At 43.5% G+C, this 20,089-nt stretch overlaps 1 protein-coding gene and 1 pseudogene across 1 annotated transcript in view; one reads left to right on the top strand and one right to left on the bottom strand.

Annotated features, from left to right (window-relative positions):
* Nucleotides 1-1,522: 1,522 nt before the first annotated feature.
* Nucleotides 1,523-2,474, bottom strand: LOC132541407 (large ribosomal subunit protein bL35m-like; annotated as a pseudogene).
* Nucleotides 2,475-11,077: 8,603 nt separating this feature from the next.
* PIK3AP1 (phosphoinositide-3-kinase adaptor protein 1) overlaps nucleotides 11,078-20,089 on the top strand; it is a 217,479-nt gene continuing 208,467 nt past the window's right edge. Inside the window, exon 1 of the mRNA XM_060192851.1 lies at nucleotides 11,078-11,266. Coding sequence (XP_060048834.1) covers nucleotides 11,254-11,266 — 13 coding nt within the window. The 5' untranslated portion in view covers nucleotides 11,078-11,253. The remainder of the gene's footprint in view (nucleotides 11,267-20,089) is intronic.

Raw genomic sequence — 20,089 nt, 5'->3', positions numbered from 1 at the left:
AACAATTTATTAGTAAGTCAAATATATCATGACTAAGTGAGCCATCTCCCTATGCATTCAAGGTTGGTTTAATTCTCAAGGACCTTACGTTAGATTCATGCAATCAAGGAAAGATTTTCTACATTGCTCTATTTCATGGGTAGAGGAAAAATAAGTGGGTCAAAAGTAGCAAAATAAAAACCTTCACAAGACTAAGGATCAGGACCAGCACTTTAGTCCTGGTTTTGCCTCCAATTCAATGTATGTTGTTACTAATGTCACTTTGGCTATTTTGGCCTTAGTTGCCACATGTCCAATGATGACTTCTCAGAGTCTTTCCCAACCCTAAAACTCTTAATAATTTGTGAGGTCAAGCCCTAATTTTTTATTCTACTTTATTTTTAATGGTACAGCTGCCTAGACTTGCTGCTTCAGCACCTCAAAACAAAGAAGTAGAAAATGTGTAAGATACGCTCTCATGCATGAGTGAAGGCACCATCTGCACATGAACGGAAGTGGTGACAATTCAAGGGTGAACCCTCACTTGAGAGCACCCATGTGTCGTTTGAAGGCATCTACTCTTTGAAGGCATCTACTATGGCATTGTGCTGTGGTATCAACTTGTACTTAGGCACAGACTGAGCTGGGTATGAATCCTAGTTCTAATACCTGCTGAACAATCCTGGGAAAATGACCTAACATCTTTAAATCTCAGTTTCTTCAACTACAAATTGGAGATAATAACTATGATGCAGAATTATTACTTAAAAAATTTATTTATATAAAAAAAAAACACTGAAAAAAACCATAGGATAAGAGGGGCACAACTCGACACAATTCCTACCATCAGAACTTCGTATCCTATCCCCTCCCATGATAGCTTTCCTATTCTTTCACCCTCTGGGAATATGGACCCAGGGTCATTATGGGGTGCTAAAGGTGGAAGGTCTGGCTTCTATAATTGCTTCCCCACTGAACATGATCCATACTCCCAGCTTGTCTCTCTCTTTCCCTAGTGGGGTGGGGGTCTGGGGAAGTAACATCTGAAATCTGGTGGTTGAAAAAGAGTTAATCTAGAAAGCAGAGAAAATTGTTGACTAATCATGAACTTAAAGGCGGAATATTGTGGATGAAGATTTGGGGTCTACATTTTGGAAATAGCTAGTAGGCCTATTTTAGTTATATTCCAAAGGGCCTATGACTATACTAGTTTTTTCCTGATCCTGACATCTGATAATGCAGGTGGACCCAGGTTATTGTCTGGGGAGATTCTGTCATGGCTGGAAAAAGGGCTAGAAAGCTGGATCTGGGAAGAGAGTAGCTCCCAAATATGGGAAAAGGTGTACAAATATTGTTGACTGTCAACCCCATGGATTTGATCTGTGTCCCATATTCAGTGTAGGAGCCTATGTAACCTCTTCATCCCTGTAGATCTGAGAATTATTACTTTTATCTTTTTAAAAAATGTTATTCTGTTATTTAAAAGGACATAACTACTTGTAAGATAGCAGTTGCCACATAGGTACAATTTCTTATTTTTCTGTGATAGATGTCTGCACACCACTGCCACCATCAATTCAGGTCTTCCTTCACCTTGTCTCTCTGTTTGTGTGCGTGTGTTTACATCTTTTCTTTTTTTAACTTTTTTTCTTTTCTAAATATATAGTTTTATTTATTATTGGACAGAGACAGAGAGAAATTGAGAGGGGAGGGGAGACAGAGAGGGGGAAAGACAGAAATATACCTGCAGAAATATACCTTCACTGCTCGTGAAGCTTTCCCCCTGCAGGTGGGGTGTGTTTATATCTTTTTTTGAAATTATTTTTTATTTTTTCTTACAAAATCTGGCAATGTTTAATCCATTAAGTCTTAAAACTTTAACAAAGTACTATATGTTTTCATACCAGCTGATACAATTTATATCATTTTATACTTAATTATTTTTGCAAAGACATCCTATGACATATTCAGTAACTGGGAAATCATAAAGCTAATCTATACTTTCAGTTTTCTTCAGTTGTGATACTTCTGATAAGGATCTTCGGCATGCCACTTATGTCTCTTCCAGAAAGATGTTGTCATTTTTTTTTTTTTTTAAGATGTTGTCATTTTATCTAAGAGTTTACTCTGGGTTTTATTGCAGAACACAAATTCCCTTAAAATGTTTCCTTCTTGCAGCTGTCTTTTTCCACAATTTCTCCTTATAATTGGCCTTCCTCCTGAGCCAAAGGCCAGAATGAAGTTGAAGAAGCCTGTAACAACAGCATTCACAGTCTTTCTCTTGCCTTTTTGTGAGTTGCAATATGGCAAGTATAATAAGCCTGGGAGCCACAGAAACAGCTATTTAGAACATGACTAAATAGTTTAGTGAATAGTACAGAACTAAGATAGACACTCTTAGCACAGCTTTGATAGACTGAAAATCCCAAAGTATTCAAGGGTCTTAAGATTCCTGATAATGGTCTCACCACACCAGTCAAAATGGGGACCACCATCTTGTCACTATTTTCTTTTTATTATCTTTATTTATTTATTGGATATAAACAGTTAGAAATTGAAAGGGAAGGGGGAAGATAGAGATAGAGAGAGAGAGAGAGAGAGAGAGAGAGAGAGAGAGAGAGTCTGCAGTACTGCTTCATCACTTGTGTCGGAACCCTCTCCCGGGTTTCCTTGGGGCGGGGCCAAGCAGGCCCGCGAAATTAATAGGACTGATCCAATTCTCTTGGCGGGGGAGGGCTAGAACAAACCAATGTAAAGAATACGACACACTTGGAAAGCTTTCCCTCTTCCAGGGGCTTGAACCCAGGTTCTTGTGCATTATAATGTGTGTGTGTGTGTGTGTGTGTGTGTGTGTGTATCTAAATAAAAAAATAGTTTAACAGTAGCAATCCCAGAGTTTTTTTTAATAATTTATATGCTTCTAATATATCTGCCCCACTGTCCTTAGCGTGGGGCATCCATTGGCATGATCATTTCATAATTTTAGAAGGATTTGAAATCTCCTGTCATCCCATTGACACTTCAGGCAGGAACTAAGAGAGAGAGAGAGAGAGAGAAAGAGAGAGAGAGAGAACAGAAGTATCTGCCAACAGATTGAAGCATCCTATAAAAGCCTTTTCTGTATGCCCCTGCCAATGACTTCCATTTACATTTTACTAGCTTCCCCTAATCACAAAGGAGACTGAGGAACAGAACCCTGCAATCCCCCAGTAAGACTAGAGTTCTGTCTTTAGGCAACAAGGAGAGAATGGATTTTGAGCAGGCAAGCAGACATTTGCCACACTCCTATTTCTTGTTCCTCCTGTTACCTGAGGTTGGTCATCACAGAAATAGCACAAAATACCTGGGTGGCGTCTAAACCATAATCCATAAGGGAGGAGGTTCTTGTGTAAACAGTGGATTTGAGTTAAAGACCTAGTTTGTATGTGAACCAACCAAGTGACCTTGGGTCAGAATTATCTTCTTGGTGCTTCAGCTTCTTCTCCTATGAAATGAAATGATCATACTATGGCCACCTTATAGGTTTGCAGAAAAGACTCAGTGACAGCACTTGGAGTAGAGTTGGGCACATAGCAGGTGCCTGGACACATTTTGATTCTCTGAACTAACATCCATTGTGTGAAAGTGAGCCCTGACAGTGCATGAAGTGATTTGAACAGAGTTCCTTGGATTTTGACAAACATCTTTACAAGAAGCAGCCTTTTTGGCCATTAGGGAAAAGAAGCCTCATTCTTGCAAGAGGACTAGAGTACTAGGCTCATTTTCAAAGCTACTTGTTCCTAAACAGCTACAAATGTCCCCCTAGATAGTTTTTGTCCAGGTTTAACATGACATCCTGTTGGGAGTTGTGCTGAAACTGTCTTGAGCAAGTAGCAAGAGAAGTAATCTTTGTAAATCCAGGGTATTTACCAGGCAAAACCAGGTACCCAGTGTCCCAGAATGCTGTTTGCTTACATCCACATATGGTGGCCTAGAGCCTGTTCTGCAGAGTTCACGTTTCCTGTTTACAAGAATGGGGACCTTCTTTTCAGTTTCCTAAATGAAGGGACAAGCCCCTCAGATGAAGGTTGTGGGAGCTTGGGAAGTTCATATAGTCTATGTATCTGTATCTTTAGTTACTAAATGAGCAGGTTGGACTTGATTTAAATACAAACCAATGGGGTTGGGTGGTGACTCACCTGGTAGGGCACACACCTTGCCATGTGGAGAATCTGGGTTTAAGCCTCTGGTTCTCACCTGTAGAGTCTTCCTGGCACTGACATACAGTCATAACCCTGATGAAAAACAACAACCCAACTAATGCTTGTTGAATACTTAAAATAAAGACCCTATGCTAGACACTAGAATTCAGTGGTGAGAGACATAGGACTATTTTCAAGGATTGATGGTCTTTTTTATTATTCTATAGTTTTATTTATTATTAGACAGAGACAGAGAGAAATTGAGAGGGGAAAGGGAGATAGAGAGAGACACTTGCAGCCCTGCTACATCACTCATGAAGCTTCCCTCCTACGGGTAGGAACCAGGGGCTTGAATCTAGGTCCTTGTGTACTGTAATGTTAGCATTTGACCAAGGAAGTAAGCAGGGTGATAGGGGGTGCTGGGATGCTCCAAGAGAGAGCCCTTTGCTGACATTCATGTTTTGTGAGCAGAGTATAAGGAACACACACAAGTGGCAGAGACCTATTGAGCTACTCACCTTTAATGGGAGGTGAAGGCAAGCCAGGCCAGTGCTGTGTCTCTTCAGATCACAGTAGGGCCTGCTTTTAGCATTTTCCTCATAATCCAGAGGGCATGAACACTGGAGCTAGACTGTCTTGATTTAAAACTCATACCTCTGAGAACCTGAACTGGAATTGGCATATTGCACCAAAGTAAAAGACTCTGGGGTGGATGGAGGGCGGAGAATAAGGTCCAAGAAGGATGACAGAGGACCTAGTGGGGGTTGTATTGTTATATGGAAAACTGAGAAATGTTATGCATGTACAAACTATTTTATTTACTGTTGAATGTAAAACATTAATTCCCCAATAAAGAAATTAAAATAATAATAATATAATAATAAAATAAATAAAAGTTAAAAAAAACAACTCATAACTCTGAATATGAGCACTGTCAAGTTGATCTGTACCCCTAGCCTGTTTCTATCTGGAAAGGGGAGTTCCAGGAAACATTGGTGAGGTAGTCTGCCCAGGGAAATCAGGATGGTGTCATGGTAGTATCTGCAACTTAATGGCTGAAAGGTGGTAAAATATAAAGAAAGACAAATTGTTTTATAGTTAGGAACCTAAAGGTAAGAATAGAATAGGTGGAACTAAGTGTCTTCATGTGGGAAGAATCTAGAAAGTCTATTTTAGGTATGTTGTAAGGGGCCCATGACTTTAGTCATTTTTGCCTGAGCCTGTTAGCTAACATGCAGGTGGGCTAAAAATATTGTCTGGGAAGATGGTGTCAGAGTTGAGAATAGGACTAGAAAGCTGGATTAGGGCAGAATGTAGCTCCCAAATATTAGGGAAGTAAACAAATATAATTAACTATAAACCCCACTGATTTGACCCAGGGTCAGTATCTATTTATATTTAGCACAGGTGCCTGTGTATCATCTGCATCCCTGTCAGTCTGAGTTTGAAGTCCATGGTCACGGCTAGGAGAAGCAATGACAGAAGCCAGACCTTCCACTTTCTGAACCCCATAAAGAATTTTGGCCTATACTCTCAGAGGGGTAAAGAATAGGGAAGCTTTCAATGGAGGGGATGGGATGTGGAACTCAGGTGGTGGGAACTGTACGGAATTGTACTCCTCTTATTCTACAATCTTGTTCATCATTATTAAATCACTAATAAAAAAAACCCTCACACCTCTGCATTTACTAGTTGTGTGTCCTTGGGCAAATAATTAACTTTCTTCTCTGTAAAAGAGGTATAATACCCTCCTTACAGGACAGTTAAGATAATTAAGACAGATACAACCATCCACTATGGCAGGCAACACTGCCTCAATCTTTTATCCTAGTGATGTGATCTTGCTAACCAGGAAAAAGACTCTGCTCACTAGGTCTGAGAGATGATGAAATCCTGTCATGAAGACATAAGAAACCTCCCCCTCACCACCCTTCTGTTTCTTAGATGACATATGTCCTTTTCTCTGACCTTTTCTGTTTGCCAAGCCACACAAGGCTATAGAGTGGCAGCCAACCCTGTCTTCTCCATCCTGCCTCAAACCCATACAACAGCCATCTAGGTTTCTGGAGGGGTTGAACACAGAACCTGCCCCAAAGATCCAGTGCTCATGAGCAGAATGAGCTCTTAGAGGCTCCCTACCCTTCTTGTTCTGCAAAAACCAAAAATTGGAGAAGCAGAGGCTCACAGATACCACTTCCCCCAGCATGACCCTACCTGTTCTACAAATAAGCCGGGTGTAATTGTCAGTGTCAGGGACTAGTAATGTCATAATACTTTGTCAACATTGAAAAAAAAATCTGTGTTTCTTTTCTTTTCTTTTATTGCCACCAAGGTTAGTTCTGGACTTCAATGATAGCACTATGAATCCACCTCCATTTTTTCCTCTCCTCTCCTCTCCTCTCCTCTCCTCTCCTCTCCTCTCCTCTCCTCTCCTCTCCTCTCCTCTCCTCTCCTCTCCTTGCCTCTCCCCTCCCCTCCCCCCTCTCCTTCCTTCCTTCCTTCCTTCCTTCCTTCCTTCCTTCCTTCCTTCCTCTTTCCTTCCTCTCTCCTTCTCTTGCTTTCTATTATTCTTGATAACATAGAGAGCAATTGAGAGGGGGAGGGAGATAAAGAGGGAAAGGGAAAGATAGATACCTGCAGACCTGCTTTGCTACTAGTAAAACCTCTCCCCTGCAGGTGGGGAGTGGGGGCTCAAACCTGCCTGGGTCCTTGTGCTTGGCAATATGTGTGCTTAACTAGGTGTTCCCCTGCCTCTGAGTTTCCTTTTTCTGGCCAAATTCTAGAGGTCAGTACTAAGTGTTTAGAGTTTGGATGGCTGACCTGGCACCTAAGATGTAACTTGAATTTAGTGGATGTTCTCTGTTACTTGTAACAAGTCTAGGAGGATCCTTTTGCTGAAGGATCCTTTTGTCTTGCCCCAACAGCAGAAGCTGGATGAAAGACCAGGCATTTGGATAGCTAGGGTGTGGGGATCAGAGGTAGTGACCTCAAACAGACTAATTTCTCCTCAGTAGAAATGACTTGTACAAGGAATAGAAGCAGCTGGGCCCAGAGGCCAGTGAGGAGTGAGGGCAGATACAGGGAGATCCTGGATATGGGTGTTCAGGTGGGTTTCTCTTTCTCCAAATAGCACATTCTACAGCTGCTCAGCATCTTCTGAGCTGTAATGCTCTCATTGCAGACATGAAGAAATAGCATATTTAGAATTTACAGCTGTCCAAGGACTCACATTACTCAGTAGAGGGCTGAGATGAGAAATTGGGGCCCCATGTGGTTTAGGGAGGTAGCTCAGTGGTAGAGTACAGGATTTGCATTTGTTAGGTTTTGTGTTTGGTTCTTGGCATTGTCCATTATCTGTTTGTTTGTCATCATTTCTCTCTCCCCCCTCTCTCCCTCTCCCTTCCTCCCTCTTTCTCAGTAAAATATTTTTAATATAAATTATTCTTCCTCCCATCTTCAAGTCCAGATCTTCATCCTTCATTTTGAGCTGTCACCCTCAGCATCCACTCAACTTTCTTCATCTTCCAACAGTCTAGGTTCTGCCATTCCAGGTTGGACTTCCAGATGTTAATGGTGATTTCAGTGACTAATTATTTTTATGGTTATTGTTGTTATTTATTGTTATCATCTGTGGAACTAGGCCCTCATATATTATACATATATATATATATATATATATATGTGTATAATTTCACTGCTTTGAACTACTTTTTCACTCAGATAAAGAGACAGAGAGGGGGCAGGGAGAGGTAGACACTAGAGCACTGGAGCTCCCCTTCCTCTGGTGCCATAGTCATTCCCATGTTGTGCTGGGACTCCAACTTATGGCAACACAGGTGCTCTGCCAGGTGAGTTATCTCTCCATCCCCATGACCTGGTATAATATCAGGCTTCATTCTTCCAGACTTCTCACATTGACTCACACTGACATAATTGTCCTCTACATCCTCTTCCTGGTTGTTCTGTCTTATTTCTCTGGTTACCCTGATCTCCTTTGCAAATACTTGTTTCCTTCCAGTAGTCCCTAAGCATGGTCCATCGCTATGGCTTTGTCCTTGAGGCCATACTTCTGCTTTCTAGTCCCTCTCCCCCCACCCACTCTTAGACCTTTACCTGCGGGAGTAACATCCCAACTAGATCCTAAGTTTCTGCCTCTCTCTTCTATAATGAAGGAAGACACCTAGGACACTCATGGGTACCTTAAGCTCAACATGCTCAACTTTTAGCTCACTCACTCCCTTACTCCAATAGTTTTTCTTATATACAATCTGTTTTTGACATCTGGTGTTGTCCTCGTCTATGCACAGGGTTCTAATTTTTAAAAAATAATCTTTATTTATTTATTGGGTAGAGACAGCCAAAAATCAAGAGGAAGGGGGAAGTAGGGAGATAGAGAGACAACAGCAGCTCTGCATCACCACTCACAAAGCTTTCCCTCTACAGGTGGGGACTGGGGGCTCAAACCTGGGTCCTCACCTGGCCCCAGGGTTCTAGATTTTTTCAGTGTCTGTAAAGTTCCTTCTATCCTTCCATTTCAACATCAAGAATTTCCTTGTAAAAAAAAAGTATTTCCTTGTAATGATATTTTATTCATATACTTTCTGAGCATAATTTTTTGTGCTACAGTTGGCTTTAGTTGCTTAGTTTCATGGTGGAAAAGATGGTATTAAATCTAATTCTCTGGGGAATGTTATGCATGTACAAACTATTGTATTTACTGTTGAATGTAAAACATTAATTCCCCAATAAAGAAATAAATTAAAAAAAATTTTCTCCAAAAAAAAAAAATCTTGTTTCTGAGGGGCTTATAATTAAGAAAAGGGAACACAGTTTAAAATGACCAGAGAGGCACATCACTGTATGCGTATGATGTATGCCTTGACAGACTTGAGGATCAGGTTTGATCCCCAGCACCGCATGGGGGGTGTGGTGGTGCTGGAGGAAGCTCTGATGTTGTGGTCTCTCTATCTCTGTGTCTTATTCCCCCTCTTTTTCTCTATCTCTACTGGGCACCCAGGACAGTAAAATCACACATGCATGAGGCCTCAGCTATGCAAAATAAAAATTAAAGCAGAAGATATTTAGATAATAATAATTATAGAAAATGTCTACACAAAAGAACAGTAAAGGGCTGTGACAGTGCTTGATGGTGGTACAGGGATGGTGTGACCTGGTCTGAAGGTGAGAGATGTCCTGAGCAGAGGGAGCAGGTATAAGGCAGAGCAGATGGTGAGCTCAGCAACTTTCTTTCTTTCTTTTTAAAATATTTGTTTATTTATTCCTTTTTTGTTGCTCTTGTTGTTTTATTATTATTGATGTCGTTGTTGTTGGATAGGACAGAGAGAAATGGAGAGAGGAGGGGAAGACAGAGTGGGGAAAGATAGACACCTCAGACCTGCTTCATCGCCTGTGAAGTGACTCCCCTGCGGGTGGGGATCTGGGGGCTCAAACCGGGATCCCTATACTGGTCCTGGCACTTTGTGCCATGTGCACTTAACCCGCTGTGCTACAGCTCGACTCCCCTCAGGTCCTTTCCAAACTCTAGGCTGTGCTGGGCAGAGAAAAAGCTCCCCTATAGGGGCCCTTGTCACCATCCCTGGAATCCATGATGTATTTATGTTACATGCAAAGAAGAAGAGTAGTTGAAGAAAGAGTTAAGATTTTGAGGCAGCTGAACTTCAACCTGGAAGATTTTCCTGGATTATGTGGATGAGAATAGTGTAATTGCTTAAGTCCATAAACATGGAAGAGAAAGTTAGAAGGAGAGTAAGAGAGAGGTGATTTAGGAGGCTGGGTACAGGGATGTTTGTGACTGACTTTGAAGTTGGAATGAGGTCACCATCCAAAGAATGTAGGTGATTCCCAGAAGCTGAGAAAGACAAGGAGTCTCCAGAAAGGAAGTCAGCTCTGCCAATACCTTGTGATACTCAACATCAGCTTCTGAAATACAATGCAGTAAGGTAATGCACGTATGTTATTTTAAGTCACCAAGTTTGTGGTAATTTGTTCAGTCAGCAGAAAACCAGTTCTCAGCCTCAGCTCTGCCATTTCCACTCTGACGCCTGTTTCATTTAGTTCAGCTTGAGCTTGAGCCCTGTCTTTTCCTCACCTTTGCTGTCTGCATCCATCCTTTGCAGTCTGTGTTGGACTACCAGGGCACGAGCCTATTCATGTCAACTACAGGAGCTTCCGAAGGTGAGGAGGGGGCAGATGAGTTCAGGGGTCAAGCGAGAGCCTGGACTTCTGCTTCTTGTAGACATCTGAACAAGGTGTCTGGTTTGTTTCTTACATGTAGTGGGGGGGGGTGGTATGTGCTGCTTCAGAGGCTTAGAAGACAAATGTGTTTGTCACATAGCAAATTCATGTGCCGCCAGGGATCAAGGAATTACAGAAAGGTCAGCAGGAGTGAACAAAGGCAAGGCCAAGCACCTAGGACCAAGTGCCAGGGAAGGTGCCTCTTCCTCTTCTTGCCCTCTCCCCTTCCTGGGTTGCGGGGGGGTTCAAGTCCCTGGGGAGGGGAGATGATTTGGCCAGCTGTGCCACATACAGCCCCCGCCCCACACACAGAGACTGGACAGCTCAGCCTCTGTGTGTGTCACAGAGACTGGACAGCTCAGCGTGTGTGTGTGTGTGTGTGTGTGTGTGTGTGTGTGTGTGTGTGTGTGTCTCCTCTCAACTCCCCTTCCATGGCCCGGCTGCATGGCTTCCCCAGGACTGTGCGAAGCTGCCTGCAAAGCCCTTGTCCCCTGGCAATGGAAGGGAGCTGGGGGCCGTGCAGGGAGCTGGCCGGGGACCTGGTCCAAGAAGGGGGCGTGTGTGTGGGGGGGCGGGGGGTTTCTCACTTCCCCTCCCCAACCGCCGCGGGTGCAGGTGCCGCTGGCCTGGCCTGGCAGCAGGCGGGGCGGGCGGTGTAGACACGCCTCCCGCGGCGAGCCCTCTCAGCCCAGCGGGGAGGAAGCGGCAGAGCGGCGCCTGGGGCAGAGCGGCCCGCGCCCCCTCCCGCCCCGTCGCACCCGGCGCAGGGAAGCCGCCCGGCCCGGCCAGCGCCCCGGGCTCCGCGCGCCGCGAGCGGCATGTGAGCTGCGCCCGGAGCATGGCGGCCTCAGGTGCGTAGCTGGGCGCCCCCCTGGCGCGCCCCCTCTTCTGCCCCCGCCTGCTTCCCCCGTCGCCTCCCGGGCTGGGCCGGGCGCGCCGGCCTCTCTGCTGCACCGTCTGCGCTCTTTCTGCTTTTTGTCCCTAGTCTCCAACTTCCCACCTCAACTTTCCCACGTTGCTCTTCCCAGCTGGGTGCGCTGTCCTCTCGGAGCCCTACCCTCGCCTTCTGAGTCTCCTTTTCTCCCTCGGCCTCTCCGTCTCTGGCTGCCAGAGCTTCTGAAGAGCATTGCACTGGTTCCTCCAACTCTGACCCCGCAGACAGTGGACTGGAGACCGAGAACTTAGCTCTCTCCAGAAATGCTTCCTGTAGTAACCCTTCTCCCCGAAAAGGGGCGCTCACACAGTTCTAGGTTGGCGCTGGGACGTCCAGATGGCCCAAAGCATCCCGGGTTTTGTTTGTCCGTCCGTGTTTCACTAGAAATTTAAGAACACTAGCCACTTCTTATTTTCTTCCTTCCTTCTATCCATCCATCCTTCCTTCCTTCCTTCCTTCCTTCCTTCCTTCCTTCCTTCCTTCCTTCTCCCACCCTCCCTCCCATCTTTCCTTCCATTCTCTCTCTCTCTCTCTTTTTCCTGGATAAGTACCTCACTGAAATCCAGGGCAAATTGTGATTGTCACCTTTTATGAAGACAAGGAACACTTACTATGCACTTTATTTTTATTTATTATTGGATAAAGACAATTTTTTTCTTTATTGGGGGATTAATGTTTTACATTCTACAGTAAATACAATAGTTTTTACATGCATAACCTTTCTCAGTTTTCCATATAACAATACACAGTGGTCCTCTGACATCCTTTTCCAGGACCTGTACTCTCCCTGATGCCCACCCCAGAGTCTTCTTCTTTGGTGCAATATACCAGCTCCAGTCCAGGTCTGCTTAGTGTTTTCTCTTTTGTTCTTGTTAAGACAGAGAAACTTTGAGAGGGAAAAGGAGATAGAGAAAGGGAGAGAGACAGAGAGACACCTGCAGCCCTGCTTCACCACTTGTGAAGCTTTCCCCTGCAGGTGGGGATCAGGGGCTTGAACCTGGGTCCTTGCACACTGTAATGTGAGTGCTTAACCAAGTGCACCACCACCTGGCTCCCTTACTATGCACTTTAATGAATGTTGTGTACCAGGCATAAGACACATCTGGTTCTTGCTCTCAGGGAGTTTATAGTTTTGGGAAAGAAAGTAGTTCGTAAACACAGAATTACTAGATGAAAGGAGTAGAGTTAACTGTGTCACAAATGATTTTACTTGTGTTTTTCCAGCCCATGATGTCTTGGTAGAGATAACATGTGATAAAAACAGAATATAAAAGCCTAATGAAAAATAAATCCAGTCCACCAGGGAGAAGTATTGTTTATGGAGGATGTGAGCAGAAGCTAGAATGATGAGCTAGCTAGTCCCAGAAATTTTGAAGTCTAGCCTTCCAAAAGAGCTTTGGAAACAGGGGTAGAAGATACCCACGAGGGCATCTCTGATGGATTTGGTGAAAAAGGCTCATTATTCAAGGGAGTGAGAAGGTAGGTAACTTTGGCCTCGTGGCTCTCTGTTGGGTTCTGGAAGGTAGAAAGAAGTTTCATGTGAATAAGGAACCCTTGGTTATAGTGGCTTCACAGTCCACACACTCCATGTGAAAGCCAAGACAGAGTTATCTACAGGAAAGCCATTCATTCAAATGCTTATCACAAGCCTACTGTTTTCAGGCACTGTTCTAGCTGTTGTGTGTATGTATATTCAGTAAGCAAGACAGACATGGAACTAGTAGAATAGTGGGACGTGGGTTACATAAAAGCAAGGAAAATGCCTTGTAGGATAAATGCAGTTGAAAAACAATAGTAGTCAAGGGACTTGAGGTTATTTTAAATGAGGCAAGCAGGTTAGGCTTCAAAGAGAAAGGCCCATTGACAGAGTTCTGAAGGAGGTGAAAGGGGCCAGGTGGGAGGAGAGGGTTCTAGGCAGAGGAACTACAAATGTGTATGTGTGGTGTGTTTTTAAGGAACAGGGAGCAGTTGACCAGGGTAGATAGATGATCTGGGAGAAGTAGAAGAGAGGTCATTGAACCTCCCAGCTCTTCTGTCACTCAAAGCAGTCCCAGTATTGCTAGGTCTCTGGGAGAGAGGAGTGAAGGAGAGAGAGATAGAGAGGAGAGACAGCATGGTACCACACCACTATTCATGGCCATCCCCCTAGTGATCTCCTTTCTAATTCTTTTTTTTTTTTTCCTTTCTAATTTTTAACTAGCTAGGTATTTCACAGACTCACTGTTGCTAGCAAATTGGGGGAGGCCTTCATGAGAAAGAAGAAGAGAGAACCATCTTGCTCTGGGTTCTGTGTTTATCACCCCTGTCCTGGTCAAAGAGGGTAGGGGGTTGGTCTCCCATTCTGCTGGGAACCCTAACCCAGCAACTAACCCGGGCTAATTAAGGGTCTGTTGTGGCTTCTATAAGCACCTGTAATGGTCAAGCTGTCAAACCCTTTCGCTGGCAGTGTCCTCTGTGGTGAGACGCCACTCCAGGTGCTGCAAGTGGAAGTTGGGCCTCTGAGCTTCCTGAGGTCTATGAGGTCTGGAGGTTCTCGGACCCACAGTGGCAGGTCACAGTGAGTGGGGAGAATGCCTCTTGCCAAGATGCTGAAGGCTCTAAAATCATCCATACCACACTTCCGTGTGTTCTTTTTCTGCTTTTCCTTTCCTTCCTTTTTTTATTTTATTTTATTTTTTTTACCAGATCACTGCTTAGTTCTGGCTTATGGTGGTGCAGGGGACTGAACTTGGAACTTTGGAGCCTCAGGCACAGAAATTTCTTTGCATACCCATTATGCTATCTACCCCCACCCTCCTTTTTTCTACCAAACATCTTTATTGACTTAGAATTCATGTCCCTTTCATTTCACCTATTTAAAGTGTGCAGTTTGGGAACTGGGCAGTGGTGCACTGGGTTAATTGCATATAATAGAAGTACAAGGACTGGTGCTAGGATTCTGGTTTGAGCCTCTGGCTCCCCACCTGCAGGGAGGCCACTTCACAATCTCTCCCTCTCCATCCCTCCCTCCCCTTGCAATTTCTCTCTGCCCTATCCAAGAAAAACAATGGCCACCAAGAGCAGTAGATTCATAGTGCAGGCACTAAGCTCCAGAAATAACCCTGGAGGCAAAAAAAAAATGTGCAATTTGATGGCTTTTAATATTTTTGTGGGTACATGCAACCATCCCCACAGTTAATTTTAGAACATATGTACCACTTCAAAAAGAAACTCTATGCTTTTCTGTTCCCTCCTTTCACAAGTCCTAAGTTTGACTTTCTGTCTCTATAGGCATTCATATTTTGGACTGTCATAAATGCTTTTTGTTTTTATAACTAGTTTTTTCACTTAATATAATGCTTTCTTTTTTTAAAAATTTTTGATTTATAAAAAGGAAACATTGACAAAAGCATAGGATAAGAGGGATACAGCTTCGCACAATTCCCACCACCAGACCTCCATATACCAACCCCATCCACTGGTAGCTTTCCTACTCTTTAACCCTCTCGGAGTATGGACCCAAGATTCTTTGTGGGATGCAGAAGGTTAAAGGTCTGGCTTCTGTAATTGCTTCCCTGCTGAATATGGACATTGACAGGTCGATCCATACTCCCAGCCTGTCTCTATCTTTCCCTAGTGGGGAAGGGCTCTGGGGAAGTGGAGCTCCAAGGCACATTGGTGGGGTTGTCTGTTGTCTGTCCAGGGAAGTCTGGTCACATCCTGCCAGCATCTGGAACCTGGTGGCTGAAAAGAGTGTTAATATACAAAGCCAAACAAATTGCTGAACGATCATGGACCTAAAGGCTGGGATAGTGCAGATGAAGTGTTGAGGGGGGGTCCTCCATTTTGTAGATAGCTAGTAGGCATATTTTAGTTATATTTCAAAGGGCCTGTAGCTATACTAGTGTTTTTTGTTTGTTTGTTTGTTTTTGTTTTGTTTGCCTGGGCCTGAAATCTGATATGCAGGTGAATCCTAATTATTGTCTGGGAAGATGATGTCATGGCTGGGAAAAAGACCAGAAAACTGGATCAGGGAAGAGAGTAGCTCCCAAACATGGGAAAGGTGTATAAATATTGCTGACTGTAAACTCTATTGATTTGTTGTGGTCTGGGGCCCATATTCAGCTTAGGAGCCTATGTGACCTCTACATCCCTCTAGATCTGAGCTCACATTCTGTGGTCATGTGTAGGAACATTCCATGCTGCCCCAGTGTCAGGACCTATCTTCCTCAGGTGTAGCATAGAGTATGTTGTCCATTCCTCCCTTCGGAGGATGGAACATTCTCTACCAGTGTTGATCCAGGTTGAGGGCAAGGTCCTATGAGGACCCACAAAGGGGTCTATTTTGTTGTTCCTGATAGAGATGACTGGTAACAATGGAGAGAGGGATTTATTTGAGTTCTAGGCCCATCAAGTCTGTTTGGGAGTCTCAGGACTACCCGATTAGGGCCCCAGCTGGTGGAATGGCCTGATAGTGATTAAAGAGTCATCATTAAAGTATGCCCTTATTCAGCTTTTGCAGTCCTTGCTTTGACAAACCCCTACCCAGACTCACTTAAAAAAAAAAAAAGGGAGAGGACTCAAATTAATAGAATTGTAAATGATAAGGACAAGGACCTGGGTTCAAGTCCCTGCTCCCCACATGCAGGGAAGAAAAAAAAAGAATTGTAAATGATAGAGGAGATATCACAACTGAAACCACATAAATCCAGAAAATCGTGTGAAACTTCTATGAAGAACTATGTACCACCAAACTAGAGAATCTGGAAGAAATGGAAGAATACCTAGGAACATATGCCCTGCCAAAACTGAACCAAGAAGAACTGCAAAACCTAAATGCACCAATCACAGACAAAGAAATCGAAACAGTTTTTAAGAATCTCCCTAGCAACAAAAGTCCTCTAGACTAGATGGCTTCACAAACAAATTCTACAAAACCTTCAGGAAACAGTTAATACCCATACTTCTAAGGCATTTCCACAAGATCAAAGAAACAGCTACACTCCCTTCTACCTTCCATGAAGCCAACATCACCCTGATACCAAAAGCAGAGAGGGACACAACAAAAAAGGAAAAGTACAGACCAATATCTCTGATGAACATAGATGCCAAAATATTAAACAAGATCCTGGCCAACCAGATACAGCAGTATATCAAAAAGATTGTTCATCATGACCAAGTGGGTTTTATCCCAGGAATGCAAGGCTGGTTTAACATATGTAGTCAATCAATGTCATTCACCACATCAATAAAAGCAAAACCAAAAACCACATGATTATCTCACTAGATGCAGAGAAAGCCTTTGGCAAAATCAACACCCATTCATGCTGAAGACACTACAAAAAATGGGAATAGATAGGAAATTCTTCAAGATAGCAGAGTCCATATATAGCAGACCTACAGCCAATATCATACTCAATGGACAGAAGCTGAAAGCATTCCCCCTCAGATCAGAGACTAGATAGGGCTGTCCACTATCACCATTACTCTTCAACATAGTATTAGAAGTTCTTGCCATAGCAATCAGGCAAGAGAAAGAAATCAAAGGAATACAGATTGGAAGGGAAGAAGTCAAGCTCTCACTATTTGCAGATGATATGATAGTATACATAGAAAAACCTAAAGAATCCAGAAGAAAACTACTAGAAGTTATTAGGCAATATAGCAAGGTGTCAGGCTACAAAATCAATGTACAAAAATCAGTGGCATTTCTTTATGCAAACACTAAATCTGAGGAAGAAGACATCCAGAAATCATTCCCATTCACTGTTGCAGCAATATAATGTTTTCAAGGTTCATTCAGGTTGTACAGTGAGTCAGTATTTTTCTTTAAAATATAATAGTTGGTACATATGTAACATTTCTCAGTTTTTCACATAGCACACTAACCCCCCCACCTAGGTTTTCTTTCTTTTTGTTTTTTGCTCTTTCTTTCCTTTTTTTCTTTGTTGTCACCGAGATTTCACCTCTCTAGGCCAACTTTTTTCATGTATTATATATGGAGACAGAGACAGGAGAAGAGAGGGAAGGACACTACAGCACTAAAGATTCCTCCAGTGTGGTGGGGGTTAGATTCAAACCTGGTTGCACACATGTCAAGGCAGATACACTTTCCATGTGAGTAATTTTGCCAGTATTTTATTTTATTTTTAAATGTTGTGCCAGAGAATGAACCCAGGGTAATTCACATGCACAATACTGGTGAATAGTCAGCCTCTCACCCCAACCCTTCAGCCCAATTTTTTCTTTTCTTTTCTTTCTTTCAACCAGAGCACTATTCAACTCTGGCTTATGGTGGTACTGGGAACTGAACCTGGGACCTCAGAGTCTCAGGCATGAAAGTATTTTGCATAACCATTATGCTGTCTCCCCAGCCCCTCCAGCTCAATTTTCTATTTTTTAAAATGTTTTTATTTTATTTTATTTTATTTATTCCTTTTTGTTGCCCTTGTTGTTTTATTGTTGTAGTTATTGTTGTTGTCGTTGTTGGATAGGACAGAGAGAAATGGAGAGAGGAGGGGAAGACAGAGAGGAGGAGAGAAAGACAGACACCTGCAGACCTGCTTCACCGCCTATGAAGCGACTCCCCTGCAGGTGGGGAGCCGGGGTTCGAACCGGGATCCTTATGCCGGTCCTTGTGCTTTGCGCCACCTGCGCTTAACCCGCTGCGCTACAGCCCGACTCCATCTATTTTTTTTTTTTTAATCTGAGAGAGAAGAGAAAAGGATGGATAGACAGAGAGGAGAGATAGCTCAGTACCACAGTACCATTCCACCATCCATGGCCATTCCTCCAGTGATCCCTGTTTTATTTATTTATTTTTTTTTTCAGAATAGAGGGAGAGAAACAAAAAGAAAAAAGGGACAGAGAGAGAAGCAGAGACCCCTCAGCACTGATTCACTGCTTGTGAAGCTATTTCTTTGGCTTGGTGCTTCCTTTGGCTTGGTGCTTCCTCTCAAGGCAGCTGGAAACTTGAACTGCGTCCTTGCACATGGTGTCATGTGTGCTCTATTGGGTGGTGATCTATCTCCCAGCCCCAATATCTTTTATTATTTTGGGAGGCTTATTTGCCTGTTGAAATCATAGAGAATCTTGTTTCCTGTCTGGCCTTGAGAGAACCTGGGTAACAATATAAAATGCAATGGGACCAGCCTACCCTAAAGTATTCTCTAAAGCCTCTCATATTTAAACATGAGTAGAACCAGATAGGCCATTAATGACTTTCCCAAGTGACTACATCTTGCTGAGTGGAGACTAGAATCTTCTCTGTGACATTCATCAGGTGTTTGAAGAAAACTATCATACATTTTCCTGCCCTCTCTATCCAAGTGTTCTCTTCTCTCTAGGTCTGTCTTCTTCTTCTCCTTCTTCTTCTGTTTCTTCTTTTGAAAGTATTTTGTTTATTACTAGATAGAGACAGAGAAATTGAGAGAGGAGAGGGAGATAGAGAAGGAAAGAGACAGAGAGACATCTGCAGCCCTGCTTCCCCCTTCTTCCCCCTGCTTTCCCCCCGCACATGGGGACCAGGGGCTTGAACCCTAGTCCTTATACTCTGTAATGTGCGTGCTCAACCAGGTGTGTCACTGCCTGGCCCCTCTAGATCTGTTTTCTATCCCTGGATTTATAAGACAATAGCATTTGGAGGACTTTTTGTAGCTTAATTCCCACCTGATACTTGTGGCCCCTTTAATACTTCTGCCAAGACTCTAAACTTGAAGCCTGTAGAGCCTGGAAGCTCCTCACATGAATCATTAGTGGGCTCTCTCTATCCTGGTTGCCTGTCCTGTGTCACATCCTTCTTTGAGGCAGTGTTCAGGTTTATACACAGAGCTCCCGGACAGATGAGTGGCTGCTGGAGTCACCTGCTGACTAAATAAATGACCTGGGTGTGTTAGACTGGAACTTCCTCAGTGTTGTTTTTGCAGATAGATATTAGATTTTCACAACACCCTCTCTTCTAGTCATCATGTTTCTGGTGGGTTTTTCTTTTTTTCTTTTTTCTTTTTGGCCTCTGGGGTTATCATTAGGGCTCGGTGCTGGCACTACAAATCCACTGCTCCTGGCAGCTATTTTTTCCATTTTGTTGGATAGGACAGAAATTGAGAGGAGGGGAGATCGAGAGGGAGAGAGAAAAAGATAGACACCTGCAGAACTGCTTCACAGTTTGTGAAGTGTCCCCCGTATGTGGGGGGCCAGGGGGTCCAACCTGGATGTGTGCTTAATCAGGTGTGCCACCTCCCAGGCCTCTCTGGTGGGTCTTTCTTTCTTCTTTCTTCTTTCTTTCTTTCTTTCTTTCTTTCTTTCTTTCTTTCTTTCTTTCTTCCTTCCTTCCTTCCTTCCTTCCTTCCTTCCTTTCTTTCTTTCCCTCCCTCCCTCCCTCCCTCTCCCTCACTCCTCTATCTATCTATCTATCTATCTACTTCCCTTCCTTCTTTCCTTCCTTCCTTCTCTCTCCCCTCCTTCCTTCCTTCCCTTCTTTCTTTTCTCCAGTACACCACTCAAATTTAGCTTATAGTGGTGCTGGGGATTGAACCTGCAACATTTGCCACCTCGGACATGAAAGTCTTTTTTTTTTTTTAATTTTTATAATGAGACCACTGCTCAGCTCTGGCTTATAGTGGGACATGGGAATGAGCCAAGGACTTCTAAGCCTCAGGCATGAGAGTCTCTTTGCATAGCCATTATGCTATCCCTGCCCAGACATGAAAGTCTTTGCAGAACCATTATGCTATCTCCCTAGCCTGGTCATCAAGTTTCCAAT

The sequence above is a fragment of the Erinaceus europaeus genome, chromosome 1 (genome assembly GCF_950295315.1).
Source record: "Erinaceus europaeus chromosome 1, mEriEur2.1, whole genome shotgun sequence".
In the NCBI taxonomy this organism is placed as follows: Eukaryota; Metazoa; Chordata; class Mammalia; order Eulipotyphla; family Erinaceidae; genus Erinaceus; species Erinaceus europaeus.
This window is presented reverse-complemented; position numbering and strand designations above follow the sequence as displayed.